The sequence below is a fragment of the Lampetra fluviatilis genome, chromosome 11 (assembly GCF_964198595.1).
Source record: "Lampetra fluviatilis chromosome 11, kcLamFluv1.1, whole genome shotgun sequence".
NCBI classification, from domain to species: Eukaryota; Metazoa; Chordata; class Hyperoartia; order Petromyzontiformes; family Petromyzontidae; genus Lampetra; species Lampetra fluviatilis.
In genome coordinates, this window is record NC_136285.1 from 6,087,686 (window position 1) to 6,105,318 (window position 17,633).

Here is a 17,633-nt window from a genome sequence, read left to right on the forward strand (position 1 = left end):
AACCCTAAATAAAGTTTCCGCATTCCAGGCATACGTCATCACCCCTGGTAAATATTCATTTAGGAAGGTAAAGGTGCAGCTCTGCAATTTCTTGCTCACGTCACCGTTGGCAGAAGGACCTCCGCTAGAGGGAGCTCCATTGCCCCTGTAGAAGGTATTTGGCCTACTTTTTCACGCTGGCTAAACATCTTTGGAGACTGCACCGGACGCAACCTGCCAATCAACTGCGGTGTACCCATTTAAACCACCGGCTTGACACAGATTGAGGAATGTAACACACTTGCCCATTGCCTCAACTGCTGCACCATGAGACCGAACACACGACCTCTGGATGACAAGCCCAGTGTGCTAACCATTAACACCACGGCTGCATCTAAGTGTTAAACATTCAAAGGGAAAGCCCACGACACGTGACAGGAGAAAACACCCACAAAATGCACAACCCGCCGTTATGCACCCACCGGCCGGGGTCTGGAAGGCGTCTGTCAGGGCCTCTTGTCTCGCGAGTGTTTGTCATCCTTCCCTTTCGCCTCCGCGTCGTCCTCGTCGTCGTCCTCGTCATCGTCGCTCCCGGCGGTCGAGACGTAGATGGGGTCGCGGTTGGGCGGGACGTCTCGCTGCAAGCGTCGCCAGCGGTTGGGCGGCCACACCACGTGCGAGGCTCGAGCGTGCAGCAGCCCCACCGACACCTGCGAGAGGCCGGCAACCATGAGAGACCTCATTGCCACCGGTTTCTACGGCCAGTGTTAACCAAAGCTGGCTCCGTGCTAGCTCAAGCTTGGGCGTCAAGAGTACGCCGTCCGGAGTTTGATCCTGTGGAAATCCCAGTCCCCTGGTCCCCCCCCCCCGACTCGTTCACTGCACCGTTGTATGAACTTAAGAGCCAGGCTGAGCCCAACAAAACCAGATGCGATGTTACGGGGTCAATTTAGAAAGGAAAAGTGTGCCGTGTAATGTCACTTGCTGGGTTTGAACTTCCTTGCTGTGCTAAGTGTAAAAAATAACAATCTAAAATTGCAGGGAATTTGTATTGGATATTAAAATAGTCTAATATAAAGTGCCTCCGAAACGTCGTGATTTATTCTTTTATTTCTATGAAAAATTATTATTTATTTATTATTTATTTTTACCTACGTGACTTTACCAAAAAAACCTCGGAGTATGAATCCTTGCAGTCACGAAAGTTTAAAATCAAGAATTAATATAACGTGCACCAATGTTAAACTGAATCAAACGTAACTGTTTCTCACATTTCCTTCCATGTGTAGGCACAAGACAAGGAGATTGGGGGGGTGGGGGGTGAGGTTACGGGTGAGGGAAGGTGATAGCAGGAGAGTCTGAGCCCATGAAGCCGCATGGCTCACGGAGCTTAGGACGTAGAGCTCGCAGCGTTCCTGAAACATTTCTGGGCCAGAAGCACATCCCAGTTCCCACTGGCCATGAAAGCCAGATATGGCAACACCGATTCTTGGGTAGAGAAAGGATTGAGAGGAGCCAGCTTGCTGAAGGCTAATCAATTGAAGGTTAGTCAATTAAAGGTTAATCAATTGATCAACAGAAATCGAGGGATAGGTGTAATGCTATATTTCGCCCATTCCACGTTTGAATAAATTATCATAATTCCAGGTTAAGATTTGATAATGAAACGGATTATCTTTTACTCTTGTGGTGTGTTTAACCTAAACTGATACAAATCTACAGAGCCAATACAATAGTATTACAAACATGGGATTATAAAAACTAGATTTTAGTACTTACGTTAAGTCTGTTTTTTTACAAGTGGTCACCAAAAAACCTCCGGATATAAACAATAGAACACCAATCCAGTGCCCAGCACTCAGCGAACATAGCCAAAGCATGTTACATTAAATTTCGATTCAAAGCTTTCGTGACTGCAGGGATTCATCTTCTTGGTTCTTTCGGTAAAGTCACGTAGAATGGAAATAATAAAATAATAAAAATAAAACATAATAAAATAATTCTCACGACGTTTCGGCCACAACGCAAGCAGCCGTCCTCAGGTGGAGAACAGGTCTGTCGAGGAGACAGAGTCTGAATGACAAGCCCCAGGCTTGGAGCGACTATTTAAGCTGGGATGGAGGGGCGAAGAGCGCCTTGACAAAATAATTTGCATATCAAGAGGAATTTAGCATATTTATGGGAAATGCAGATATGCGATTAGTACTACTTGTGAAATGCGTAGGAGGTTTGGCGAGGGGTTTAAAGTCATTATGCCCGTGCATTATGCAGGATTAGCAGCATCAAAGGGAGGGGATAGGGGTAACATTAATAAAGGGAAGGAGTGTTAATGATTTATAGAAGCATTTCCGTATGGTCGGATTTCCGTAAATTGGGTCTTCCGCAACCCAGGGAGACTGTCTGTACTGGAGGAGGGTTCACCAAAAGAGAAAGCTAACAACCAGCAGATAACAAAAGTGTGTTTCTGAAATGAACCAACATTCACATTGTATTATTATATTTTTTCATGAACCTACCGCACCTCCGATTAGCACGGTTGGCTTCGTACGGTGCGAAATAAGTTTTCTGGTTCCCAAGAAAATCAGACAGCACCTTCGGCGTGAAACGGGGTGACGTTCTGAACACTGCCATTCCCTTGCAAATGACAGGGAACGGAGGACCTGCCACCAAGGCCTGCAGCTTGCTAACCCTTCTTGGCTGAGGGAGGCGATGGCCACTAGGAGGACTGTCTTAATAACTAGCAGCCTCTCCGAGCACGTGGCTAATGGTTCAAGGGGGGGGGGTCTGCATAAGGGGCCGTCCATAAATTATGTCACGCGATTTTGGGCGATTTTTGACCCCCCCCCCCTCGTCACACGGCGTCACAAAAAGTCAGACCCCCCCTCAAATATGACGTCAGAAAGCTCTGCCCCCCCCCAAAACATATTTCCATTTTGAAAATAAAACATGCATCAAATCGCTTTAAACTATTGTCATTGTAGTTCGTATTTAATGTGGCGCTGCACTCTGATGTTGTAGGAGAAAACATTTATTAAAAAGTATATTTAATTAAGTAGAACGTGCTGTCTATATTTATTTAAAGTTGCGCATTTTGATGTATACGTCACATTTCTCACCCACCCCCCCCTCGTCACACATCTTCACAAATGTCTGACCACCCCCCCCAGGTACGTGACGTCATTTATGGACGGCCCCTAATACGTCCAGCACCTTGTGCAAATTCCATGGGCCACACCCTACTTCATTGCCCTCAGTAGCCTAGAAATATATATTGTTTGAGCCTATCGGGCTCCGCCCTACGGCATCGTGGAGTGCCGAAATAACCGAGGCCCTCCCCTTGAGGGCCGACACTGACAAGACCTGATTGCAAGGCCTCCACTCGGTAACCCGACCACGGCTGTACACCACAGTATGCTGGGTCCAACTCTCTGTCTCCTTGTTTAACCTTGTTTTGCTGATGCCAGCAATGCTGCCTCGTTTTTTGATGCGCCATATTCTCTCCTTTGTCATGGAAATCATTGAACCATGTCGAGTATGGCACCAAGGTGATTGAGCCTCCGTGATGGGACCAGGCTGGACTTTTGAGATGTACTTTTCAAGCGCACTCTCTGGATCTACCCTTAGGTGAGCAACTTCCACGATAAAAAAATTGTGAAGACGCTTGGGGAAGCCGATAGACCAAGCGGTGAGACCTGCAATCCCAGTGATCTCCCAGAACACTGAATCTCAGGAACCTGTGGTTCCACTTCCTTCCACTGACGCCACCACATTTCCTATGCAAATGGCCTTGGAAATTGGCGCCAGAGATTTCATTCATCAACCTCCTGTACCTTGAGGTGCCGATATAGCCTTCTGAGGTCTAGGATTTCCCTGAAGCCCCTCTGAGGCCTTTGACGACAAACAATTTTGCAAAGAACCCAAGACCCCCACTAGCCCCTGGGGCCCTCTGTTATGGCCCCTATATCCAGGAACCTTGGCCCAGAGTGCACCTAGAGATCTGCGTGGTGGGGGCACACAATTCAGGCTGTATCCTTGTCGAATCACTCGGAAGTACCCATTCTCTTTGGTTCTTTCGGTAAAGTCACGTAGGTAGAAAAATAATAGATCACGACGTTTCGATCGCAACACAAGCAATCGTCATCAGATCGCAACACAAGCAATCGTCATCTGATGACGATTGCTTGTGTTGCGATCGAAACGTCGTGATCTATTATTTTTCTACCTACGTGACTTTACCGAAAGAACCAAAGAGTATGGATTCCTGCCGTCACGAAAGCTTCAAAGTACCCATTCGTTTGCAAGACGTCCTCGCCCATGTATTTTCGAACTGCAAAAACCTCCCCCCCCCCCCCCCCGCGGCCGTCGCAGCAGGGGGAGCAATATGTAGATGGTCCCACGCCCCCCTTTCACTGTTGCAGGAGAGCCCCTGAATGTTTCCACGTTGGTCCCGTCGGAACCGAGGAGCCCTCATTTGTGCCGTAAACAGTGGCCTCTTTTTCAGCCGCCATCACTCCCCTCTCCATGCCCTTTTCGTCTCGGACTTTAGCGGGGCAAAGCACTGCAACTAACACCTCGCCACGTTGTGATAGCGGCCGAGGCAGTGGAAGCATAACACGCGAAGTTCGCTATTTTAAAGCCACTTTCACACTCCGCACGCCTGCAAGGACACGACGCCATTCTCCACGCGGTGGTTCATTCATTGTTTTACTGAAGCACTGTACCGCTAAATATCAATAAAAGCAGTGAGAAAATATGCTCCCTGACCTTAAACAACGCTATCGTTAGCTTCCCAATGCGTTTAAACAACACGTGCTCGATTTCACCAAATGGATTTAATAAGTACTCGCTGGCTCTGGCCATTATTTGACTAAGTTGATAAACGAGTTCCCGTCGTGCCGAGTAGGGAACTTTCTGGGACTGAGGATGGCCGAGAGGAGGTCACATGGAGGGGAGGTGAGCCCCTATGCCAAAATGTATATATCAAATTAATAATAATGCAATGTATAACGCGCGCAAATTTGCGGACGTAATGGTCGCAACTCAGAGGTGCGGAGCCGAGCTCAGATTCGCTCGAAAGCACGTGGTTATAGAGGTGAGTTTTTCTCTTTTGAAGGAGGCGATTGAGGTGATGCTGCGAATGTGCAGAGGGATAGCGTTCCAGACTGTTGGGGCTGCCACCGAGAAGCGGCGCATAGACATGATCATCATGGATCTTGGTATCAAGAGGAGGTCGTGAGTCGCGCTGCGCAGGTATCTGCCGTGTGCTGAGCTGCAAGTTGTCAATAATGAAGAAAGGTATGGCGGGCAGGCGGATATGAAGGCATTGTGGCAGAGGCAAGCGATCTTGTATTTGACCCTACTGGCGATGTAGATGTAATATTGTACGCACTAGCTATGTTCCCTGTGTGCTGGGCATGGGAATGGTGTCCTCATGTCTATCTCCGAAGCGTGTCAGTGACAACTGTATGCATACTAATGAATCGCTGCACGTCATTTCATGCACGCATCATGACTGACAATTCATTTTAATCGATCGTTTTCATCCACTGTAGGTCGAGTTAGTTTATGTAGAACCAGCAAGAGAGCCACAGAGATGCAGGTCTCTTTTTCAAGGCAGATACTGTGGTGCAAAAAAAAAACAGAACACAAAATAAAGTCCAGAAAAATTAAGGCAATAAACGAGTCGTAAGAAGTAGTAAAACAGAGCACTAATAAAATATATATTACTGGACAAAAGCTTAAGTGCTGCAATGATCAAGTGTCAGATACCACTTATTTTTAAATCGCCAACTCGACACACTCATGTCAGGGCAAATGTATTCATTTAATGTGCTTAAATTATGAATGGAATTCTCGTGGCGCACTTAGGCCACCTCGGACTGGTTAAAATGACAGAAACTGAAATAGGAAGGCACAATAAAGAACCCGTCACCTTGAGAAGGATCAACATCACAGCTTTCATGATTTTTAGCTTTCGTTTGACTTCACACAAAAGGACAAGCTCTACCATTTTATCTTTTGTTCTTTTTGACAATGCCGTCTAACCCAACCGCAGGCTTTATCATTCCCAAATTGCGAATCCTACGTACGATGCATTGCAAACACCTGTTATAAAGAATCAACCATGAGGAGTAATTTGTCACATTTAAAAGCATTGCCTATTCAGCATCAATTATCTGACATCTCTGTGTCATTGAACCATCATAATTGTAGCACTTTACACTGCCCTATGATTGCTTTTCAAACCGATGACCATTTACAATGCGCCGAATGCTATGCAGGCTTAAACATGCATGCATGTGCTTCAATGCAGGGAATTTCATAAAGGCAAAGCGATGATTATGACAATTAGTACCAATTTGTGGGAAGTCAACAGCCTTCTACGGAGTTATCCTCAGGAGATACTAGTCTCCTCCCCCCCCACTGTGAATTGCCACCATTTGCTCAGGGCCACCAACAGAGGTGACAGCCTGACCGTGGCTTGCTGAGCACAAGAGAGATCTTGACTTTGGCTCGTGGCCAGTAAAATGTTCAAGTAAATGTGACTCCAGCAGTGATGGAACCAAGCTGTGCTGCCAAATGCCAAGCCACAAACGAGAGAAACAAAGAGGGCGTATTTGTTTGCTCCTGTTTACGACGCCTCACTTTTGTCCGTATCCTCTCTCCACTTGGCTGTCCATCGAAAACGATGCTCCTCTTGTGGATGGGGGGGGGGGTTAGCGCCAGAGGTCGCAACCGGGTACCCGATACCCGTACCCTACCCGATACCCGGCTACCCGTACCCGGCCGGGTACGGGTACCCGTTTGCGACCGTGGTGCGGCCGGGTACGGGTAGACCGTGAGTCACTGGTGAGCAACCGTTTGTCACTCATTTCCCAACGTCTTGTCTCTTCTCAAAATTCAAGTTCCTAGAATCAACCCACCCGCGCCTGCAACATGGCTTCATCCCAGAGGTCGCAATCAGGTACCCGATACCCGTACCCTACCCGTACCCGGCCGGGTACAAGTAGGGTACGGGTACGGACGGGTATGGGCACGGGTACCCGTTTGCGACCCTGGTGCGGCCGGGTACGGGTACGGGTAAGGAATCAAAACCCGTTTGCGACCTCTGGTTAGCGCTTTTGGCTCTTGTGCGGCTGCATGTGGCCGCGGAGGCCACATGCAGCCGCACACTCTGCTGCAGATGAGACACGCGGTGCGTTGGGTGTCGTCGGATGGCGTTAATCCCAGCTGCGCGTTGGTGTCTCTGTGTGCATCTCTCACGTCTCCTCTGCGAGATGGTGTCTTCCAGGCGCTGGAGCCCTCTGGCGCAGGTGGACCGCCAGGTGGCACAGGTCCACGTGTGTGTGGGTCTCGGGGGGAGCGTTTAGTGTATCGGTTAGCGCGCTGCGCTACGAACTTGGTGACCCGAGTTCGACTCCCGCTCATGGCCAATATCAGTGACAATTATCGGAACGGTCCTGGGCCTCCCCTAGGCCGATTCAGCCTCAAATAAGTATCTGGTGCGGTGCGTAAAAACATAGCCACTGGGGAGACAAAGGTGGTTGGGCGTGGTGCTGACCACCCACCCCCTTGTGTGCCGTTCTGGCCTTCATAGGACCTTGCTAACAGCACTTGCCCAACAGCATATTAAGGCAATACAGGGGGTCGTTGTCTTTGTAGGCGCCATTAATATAAGTGGCTCGCGTCACCGCTCGAAATGCCCACCCGGTGGACTGAAGCGGAAATAAATAAAACAAAAATAGAAATCGATGCGAGAAAGAAATAAAATTAATACCTGACATCGCACCGCCGTGGCATTGACTGCAGCCAATATTCACCAGCGGTTCAACTCCGAGTGAAGTATTGTATCGAGTGGAAAAATCAAGTCTCCCACCGAGAGAAAAAAAAATACTTTTTTCTTAAAAACAAGCAACATAAGCTACTAAAACCCACACGGCTTTAGTGTGTCCTATAGCACACTATTGATTCAAGTAACATTGCAATGAGCGCTGCTCGGCGCCTGAGTTAGAGTTACAGGCAATTTGAAGTCAATGCATGAATGTGGCATAAGGTCTTTGTTTAATAGGTGGAAGAGGGCAAGGTGTAGGCCCTCATTATAATTGACAAGTCTATTTAGAGACCCATATCTTGCACTTCCACTCGGAAAACATTTATAAGTGGATTTTTTGACGTAACCCAGGGCTTTGGTGCTTGTGTAAACACCAAACAGTGTGCGAAAACACCCACCTGAAAGATCGCAGTACAGCAAGTAGGTTTATGACTATCACACTGTGGGTGTGGGTTTGCTCTAGGCCCTCTGGTTTCTTCCAAGCATGCAAAGATACTCATTTAGGATTGCAATACATCTCTAAGTTTTCTAGGTTTGATTTCTCAAACTTCTAAATTCTCTCCCCCTGCCGCAGATCAAGTTCCCCCCTTGGCTCTCATTGACATTTAAAAAAAAAAATATTATTTTATTATATAATATGATTATTTTATCATATTATTTAATTATGTGTTATTTTTATTATTTTATTATTTCCCTTCTTCGTGACTTTACCGAAAGAACCAAGAAGATCTCATTGACATGCTAATTTCTCTGCTCCCCCCCCTCTCTCCCCCATGCCGCCGACTTCTGTTACTGCAGCCCCCTTCTCCCTCCCCCTCTGGGATCTATATAATACCTCGTCACAGAGGCGTTGTTTCTCTGTGTCTCTGTGTGTCTCTCTCTGCGTGTGTGTCTCTCCTCTATGTGTCTCTCCTCTATGTGTGTGTCTCTCTCTGTGTGTGTCTCTCTCTCTGTGTGTCTCTCTCTCTCTCTGTGTTTGTCTCTCTCTGTGTGTCTCTCCCTGTGTATGTGTCTCTCTCCGTGTCTGTGTTTGTCTCTGTCTGTGTGTCTCTCTCTCTCTGTGTCTCTCTCTGTGTATGTGTCTCTCTCCGAGCTTGCATTTACACACAGTCCTTACCTGATGACCGTTGCTTGTGTTGCAATCGAAACGTCGCAAACAATTGGTTATATATTAGTATTTATAATTATTTATTTATTTTATGTCACTTTACCGAAAGAACCAAAGAGTAATTCCTGCAGTCACGAAAGCTTCAAATCAAGACGAATTTAGGAATTGAATAACATCCCCCGCATGAATCACCTGAAATGTAATAATTATGACACGAAGCCTAATTTGAGGCTTTTATTACTAAATGTAATAATAACAACAACATAATTCATGATTAACTGTTTACATTAATATTTACATTGTTGTATTATTTATTAACACAACACGTGCCGGCTATGTTCAGCAGCGACGCTGAAAATATGCAGGCCAAAAAAGTATTACAGGGTGAGATTTGCGTTTGGCAAACGCGTCAATAAAGTCCGCCCGCCACTTGGCATTTCCCCAACCCAAGCAGGCCATTCGAAATGATGATATTGAGATTCAGTCAAAGAAAATGAATGTAATAAGCTGAACAAGCACATCTATGACCAGACAGGGGAGGGCCATTTGACTGTCAACCAGCAGTATGCCTGCTGTCTTGGGTCTCTGGCAAGTTGGAGCAGTTAGGAATGACATGTTGTTGAGGCTGGTGGTAAAACAAAAACACACATCCTCATGAAAATATTTCAAATGGTAATATATATCAGAGCACTGTGTGAATTCCCAGGCATGATATTTTTTTTTTACTAACATCCAATGTATTTTTTAAGAAATGTGTTATTTCGTTTTTCTTTTTGGGTTTCATCATTAATTATATCTCAAAAGGAGTAAGGCAATGGCCAGATGGTTAGAGCACTGTGCTATGCACAAAACGGCCCAAGTTCAATTTGCAGCCGTGGCTAACATCCATGGCAAGTGATGTCTGAACTAGTCTTGAGTCCTTTCTTTACCAGCGTGCACTGACCCATGTGTTGAAGAATAGTCAAAGAATGGTATCTGGAAGCTTTTCATACTGCAGTAGTTTGACAAAAGTACTGTTAAAAAATGAAATTAATCTCTCTCTCAACTGCGCTACAATTGGAATCATGTTGTAATGTTAGGATTTTAAAAAAAAAACATGCATGCGCATGGTTTCTGAAGGACTTTGCGACGTCAGAGAAAGCATTTAATTCACGATGTTACCTTCTGAGTAGCAAAACGACATCACATGGCACATAATGTGTGATGATAACGTATCGTATGATGACGTCATGTGGAGGCGAGCATGCACGTGGCCGAAAAGGCATAACCATTTCAGTGAACTTTTAGTTATACATTTTTGGCTAACCCTTAGATCAATTTGACTGGTGTTTCATCAAGTAAATCCCTAATAGCATCATAACTTTTCACTAAAATTGTATTCATATTGGATCATCGTCATGCGAGTTTCATGATCCCATGTGACAGACAGACAAAGACAGATGGACAGACAAACAGGAGGACAGAGTTTTAATTTCGTTTTAAAGCTTTCGTGACTGCAGGGATTCATATTCTTGGTTCTTTCGGTAAACTCACGTAGATGGGAAATAATAAAATAATAAAACATAATAAAATAAAATTCTCACGACGTTCCGGCCACAACGCAAGCAGCCGTCCTCAGGTGAAGAAACAGAGCTGTCGGAAAGACAGCGCCGTGAGAATTTTGTTTTATCTTTATTATTTTATTATTTCCCTTCTATGTGACTTTACCGAAAGAAGCAAGAACAGGAGGACAGAGCTCTGCATTACTGATCTCAACCTGTTAAAAAATTGCAATAAACTTCTTTAACTTCTGTAACATTCAGATCATCACATTGATAGGATAGGGCCCTAGAATATGACACTGTAAATTCGTTTCTTTTGCACGAGAACCACCTATAAAAGTAGATGTCACTTCTGAGATCCATACAATTTTTTTTTTGTTATCCAAACACCAGAGATGGCACTTCCTCACACATCCCGCGATGGGGAAATATTCCTCAATCGGTAGTCACCAATATCTATCGAGTTCTCAGAACTAGAATTTCACATAAATGAAGTAAGTTTAAAGTGATCGCTACATTTGGAGTCATCGGGTGACCAGGCTGAGATCAACTCCAGTCTAAATAAAGATTCCGATTGTGAACGACTCGCGGACACAAGGTGGCTGAACTAGAATATACTGTAACCCAGCAGCGTTCTAGCAGGGGCGCTCATTTGCGGTAAGACCCCGGTTTACATAGGGGATGCGTTCCTGAATATTGCGACGAATATTGAAACGACGCTAATCAAAGCAAACAAAGTCTGCAGGCCACGAGAGCTAAACAAAGACAACGGAGGGTACGGTGACGCTAGGGGTCGGCACGGTTTGAACCGACTCAAACTGGTTTCAAATTGAGCAATCCAAACCAAACCAGCGACGACTGAACCAAACCAAACCAAAACCAAACCAAACTAAGCTAAACCAAACCTCTTAAGTTGGCTTGAACCAAACTAGTTTGAGCCGGTTCCACCCTGTCCGAGCCAAACCGAGTCGGTTTTCGTAGCCCCAAACCAAACCGAACCAGTTCAAACAGAGCCAAACCAAACCGATTTGGTTCGGTTCAAACCGCGGTTTGGTGGTTTGAGCCAAACCGTGCCGACCCCTAGGTGACGCTGCGTGTTTATGCGCGCGTTTTCATCCTAGAAATACCCACAACGTTACAATTAATTACGAAAAATCCTGTACGCATCACTGGTGTACAGCAGTAAACATTAACACAAATTGTACATGGTACAATAAGACACAGTACACTCTTACGAAAACATCACCAACATACTGTGTACATAAATAATATATTGCATTATAAATCTTGACTTAAAGCTTTCGTGACTGCAGGAATTCATATTCTTGGGTCTTTCGGTAGAGTCACGTAGATAGGTTAAAAGAAAATTGTTATTTTTGTTATTTTCTTTGAACCTCTCTACGTGACTTTACCGAAGGACCCACGAATATCTATTGCATTGTACTCTACAGTCCAGTACATTTCTTGATGCGTGACACAAAGTAGTTCGTGTACAGGGTAGTAGATGGAGGCGAAGGCTGGGAGGTGACAGATATGAGGAAGGACAGACGATGCTGTCAGCGACGCGAGTGTGGGGTTGAAGCAACGCAAATCAGGTACAGACGTAAAATCGGGGTATTGCTTCACACAATCCCCCTAAATTTAATAAGATAAATATATAACATGGTATTATTTATGTCAGTAAAAGCACATGCCTTTAGCACCAAAGAAACCGGCATGGGAGAAGGCAGTGAGAGAGTAATCTAGGGCTGAACGATTAATCGATTTCAAATCGAAATCGTAATTTGAAACAATGCGATTAGCAAATCGCAAAGGCTGCGATTTTTTGCGATTTAAAAATTCCTATTACTTTCTTATTGGAATTATTTAATTTTCTCTTATTATAACTTTCTTTATTTAACTTAACAATTGTTCTATGTTTGATTGTTCTATTTCAATTAAAACATTTTAATAAATACATGTTGAAAGCAATTAATATATTTTAAGTTCTCATCCTTGCATTAGAATATATAGAGCAGTTCATATTTTGATGGTATCACGTGGTAATGCTCCATCACAAGTTTTAAATCTATTACACAGTGAATATTAAACTGAAGCTTAACCAAAAATGTAATCGCAAATCAAATCTCAATTGCAATATCTGTCAGAAAAATCGCAATTAGATATTTCCCCCAAATCGTTCAGCCCTAGAGTAAACAGGATAAACTTTGATAAAGATGGGACGATCGTAAAACCCTCGTTGTTAATTTGTGTTGCACTCTTCTTTTGAAATGTTACACTTCTGGCCCTGATGTTGGTGGCAATTTTGTCAGCACGCATTGTGGGGTTTTCCCACGACAGAGATTGCAAAGTCAATATTTTTCACTTTAGCCTGAATTCGTTGTTAGAAAAACGCATGCATTATATATGTGTGCGCACAGTTTATACCAAGATGTGGTAACGGAAAGATTATACCATCGACCCTAAACACATGGTGACATTTTAAAATGCCTACTTTAATAAAATGATGGGCGGCGCAGTGTGACACCACTCTCCTGACAGCTGTGCTCCAGTGGGAATTATCTCCCAGAGAAACAGGCATTGCAGGGTGCAGAGAAAAAAATATATATGAAAAAGGAAACCAATTAAGTGTGCAATTGTGGCTCTTCCTACCTGCCCGCTGGCTTAGTGGGGTTTAAAATGGTCTGCCCTCCTGGGCTACCTGTTGGTGACAATTATCCATCGCCACTGCACTGAAAAGGAGTGCAAGTTCACGACTTTTAGGAAAGGACAAGGGGGAGATGGCGAATCGGTCCCAGTGGTCCAAAACTAAATGCAGCCGTCTTGTTATTAGAGGCGTGGGAGCTGACATTCCAAGATTCTCCCCCCTCCCCCCCAGCTTCCTCTGTCACTATGAAAATAGGTTGATAAGGAGAGAAAAAAAATATTGGCGGGGCTATTGGTGTGTGGTGTGCCGTCGAATTTGGAGATTATGGCGTAAAGCAAAATAACTTCCTGGCTATCAGCAAAAACTTCTACCGATCGATTACAAAAGCTCTGTACAAGCGCGGAGTAATATGAATCTCACCATCACTGTCATTAAATCTGCTTTATACTCTCCAACCGAAAGTTAAAAGGCAGTGTTAATGCTGATGGTGGCGAGGATTTGACAATCATCAGTGTACCAATTCCCATACATGAACCGATTAGCACCTCCGATTAGCACAGTTGGCTATGCATGGTGTGAAAGAAGTTCAACATATGTACATGAACCAAAAGCGTTACATGGCTCCTCATAAGGGCTGACAAGCCATACCCAACCATGAACAATCAAGGAGGATGCAGTATTGTGTACGAGTAAGGATAGCACACACACATATGGCCCCTGAAAGTTACAAAAACAATTAGAATGGTAAGACAAATACTATGAATGCTGCTTGAGCAATTCGAGGAATACACATGTTTGCTTTTTACTATTTTCTCTTAAACTTTTTTTGCCTTTTTTTCTGAATTAGTGCAGGTTCTGCTTTTTCATCGGCATCATGGCATGAACAGAATAAGGTTCATTGTTTTGTTAGAATGCACTGTGGCACACGAGGGGGTGGGTAGCCAGCACCACGCCCGGTCGCCTTTGTCTCTCCAGTGCCGATGTTTACACACCACACCAAGTACTCATTTAAGGCCGAGTCGACCTAGGGGTGGCCGAAGAATAGTTCAGATATTTGTCACTGGTGTTGACAACGAGTGAGAATCGAATGGGGTCCGTGAGTTTGAAATTGGGTTGTGAGTATACCTAGCAGCTGGAATCCTATTCCCGTGGAATTTTAGTCATGAATGAATGCACTCATTTGAGAAACTTGCCCCCATTGATTCAACTGCCACAGCTGGAGATGCAATGAGACAGACAACCTTTGCATTGCAAGTCCAGCACGCTGCTCACCATGACACCACGAGAATTGCTTGACAATTTAGTGCCAATGAAGCCGTGCGACTGCCAGTGTACACCACCCCGTGCAGGAGGATGTCCTCGGGAAGGTGATGGCCACATCATTTATGAAATTGCATCAATAGGCTTTTCTTAATCCACACAGCGGTGGAGTGAACATGGTGCATATGCCCTGCACAACAAAAGAGGCTCCTGCGATGAATTAACCGAAGGAGTTTCATTATCACAGCTGGAACCAGCCAAATTAAGCGGGTGGCTTCGACTATCCATTGGCTATAGTTGATGAAAAAAAGACGAAAACACAAAAACAACCCTTTCTTTTTTATCCAGGAAAATGTCATATTCAGCGACAGGGAAAGTGTTTGCTGAATATGACAACTATTTTTTTCAAGTGAGTCCTTCATCCAAAGGTTTGTCCCATTTCTTATATTTACACGCAAAAGGAAATTGGAGTACAAAGGGAAAAACCCACACATTACAGGTCTGTGCCACCAAAACTAGATGTAGCGTCGCAAAAAATAACATTTTACGTTTAACCTGCCGACACGTTCGTAATTATGCAGCTGCCTGGCGGTCAAAACGGTTGAGGAGCCGAATAGCCTAAAACGATAATTGTTCGACTATCCTCAACATAAGCGACCAGGCATTGCATGGAGCAAAAATAGAATCCTTAGAAGCAGCTTTGTATTCTAACAAAACAACAACGTTGCCTTTGTTCAAATGGTTTACCTGACAAAATGTAACAAAAATTCTGACGATAAACCTCGACGCAAAAAAAATGATTTTTTCAGTTCTAAAGATCGGATAAACAGAAGCAAGGGGAGGAAATATATCTTCAAAGAAAACAATAGAACAAAACGCAGGTGGTCTGGCTTACCACCACAGCTGCCAGTTGATTTATCTTTTTTCATGCTCAGAACACTTCTTGCAGCGGCAATAACGCAACTTATTAAAAGTAAACTACCCTCGTCAGATGCTTTGGTGATCTATTCAATATTGCAGCATGCGCAGTCAGGGTGATTGCATTCATATATCGCATGCGTTTAATACGTCCGCAGCCGAGTGGACGTGGGCGCTTCACAAATCCACGTGATCCGGCAACCTTTGCTCCCACTGTGCTGCATTAAAAAGGCATGCAATACCCACGACCAATGTCATCAAAAGATAAACCGGCAAACAAACAAACAAAAAAACACACCCGCCGACGCCCGGTGAGCCGATAGCCGCCGTAATTTATATCACAACAATGTTTGCATTTCTGCGTGACCGGCTTGCACATCCCATCGGGGGTGTCAGCGGGGACGAACGTCAGCGGACGCCCCTGCGAGAGGGAAGGGATAGAGAGGGGGCGCGGGGGTTGATCGGAGGAGGGCGAGCGTCCCACTCTCACTGCCGCGCAGCCTGGCCCCACAGCAGTGGGAGGCGCACGCGTCCTCGCAATGCAGACGGTCGACCCGACCGCTCGCACGCCAAGCCAGTGACAGCCCAATTCATCAGCCTTGCCAGCAAGCTGGCACCACTCGGCAGGCAACAGGCAGAGCCCCGTGCCAAAAGAAACACGGAGCGAGACTCTGGGACTCGTCCCGTCTCAAACCGGAGCGATTACCCGCGGAGGTTGGCCATCGTCGATGCGTGGCAGTCATCTCTCGCCGAGGATGCTCGGCAGACATGCGGCTGCCACCATGCTCCAGTGCTCACGATGATTATTAAAGCCCTCACCACCGCGTGATGTGCCGCCCTATTTAGTTTCTCCCGCAGAGAGATATCATTGCTGTCAGTGATTTGTATGTGTATATATATATATTTTTTTAAACTCTATTTCAACGGGCTCTAACTGCAGTATCCAGTGTTATGGATGTGGCACAATCCAGCGAATAATTTAATGGTTGTAGGTCTGCAATTTATATATCTCGAAACCCAGCTATGTGGTACAGTGGTAGAGCACCCGACTCATTACTGGAAGGTTGCGAGTTCAAATTTCAGTCAGGGGTCAGCTCAGCCCATCAACCCTATCAGGTTAATAAAATATGTACCAATTTGTGGACAGCCGGCAGTTACTGTCCTATGGAGGGATATTGGAGTGTGGAATTTTCACCACTGTCACCGGGACACCAGAGGCCTATGTGTGTATATAATTTCCCTGCGTATGGTGCAAAATAAGTTCAACATAAAAAACTACGATTCACAAATTATTCTCATCCAGTTAGAAAACAAGAAGCCTGTTCCCCACCATAGGAATGTGAACTTCACAAAACTGACAGCAATAGAGAAAAGCACTGCCCAATATCTATTTGAGCAAATAATTGCAGACTTCCTTATATAACTTTGACAATTAACAAGCAATTTGCACAACTTGCAGTGGCGCATTTCTGCCAAGTTCCGGAATTCTTAAGTTGCGTTGGTCGTTGTGCAAAATGCTCGATCCATGATGGGGTCAACACTCTAAAATACGACCCTCCCTAGGTAATCCATGCTCACCGTTACATATGAGAACCAAACTGAATCCTTGAATTTGCGCAAGAGCTAGGGTCAAGTGCTTAAACGAGGCCTCGGGCCCAACTGGAGTTGTGCCAATACTGTCACAGTGAAATATGAGGTGCCGATCGTGGTGAAAAATTACCAGGGGTAAGTAATGTGTTTCAAATGTTGTGAACACGAAAAAAACCGACGTTCTGAAGCCCACGTTACATTTAAAAGAACAAAAATAAAATTAAGCTGCCATGTAATACACACAATGGCTGATGGGATTCTCAAGACGTGGATGACCGTGACAAAAAGTTTTGTGAAGACAACCCAGGTTTTGTCAATCGATGGAACTAATGTAATAAAGCTGCAAGGGGATCATTACAGAGATATCATAGTGAGCTGGCGTGTGGCATCATGTCAGGACAAAAGGGCCCTGGAAGATGACATTACAGAACTATCACTAAATCAGTAAACTTAAATAGGCCTCTTTCTTTCCTTCAGGTTTAGTTGTGATTCAGTACATGTCAATAATTCAATATACAGGAAAAGCTCTGTTATCTGGCATCCATGGGGAATTGAGGGCGCCAGTTAATCAAATATGCCAGTTATCTGAGAGTTATACTTATGTTTATGCAAGTGTAATAAAGGACTCGACCACGGTATCTGGCTTGGTGTCCTTTATTCGGGTTCGTATACTTTTCCCACACGGCTCTTCCCTTTTCCGTAGCAGCCTCACTGCTAATCTCCTCGTGCAGCTTCTCCAGCTGCCCTCGTTGCAGCCCC

At 45.0% G+C, this 17,633-nt stretch overlaps 1 protein-coding gene across 4 annotated transcripts in view; it reads right to left on the reverse strand.

Moving 5' to 3' along the window:
• The window catches only part of IMMP2L (inner mitochondrial membrane peptidase subunit 2), a 382,842-nt gene that overhangs the window by 106,645 nt on the left and 258,564 nt on the right, over positions 1-17,633 (reverse strand). For all 4 annotated transcript variants that reach the window (XR_013637195.1, XM_078860849.1, XM_078860847.1 and 1 more), the window contains exon 6: positions 462-689. Coding sequence is in view for 3 of the 4 variants with exons in the window: in XM_078860849.1 (XP_078716975.1) it covers positions 486-689 (204 nt within the window). In the remaining variant the exon portion in view is untranslated. The remainder of the gene's footprint in view (positions 1-461; positions 690-17,633) is intronic.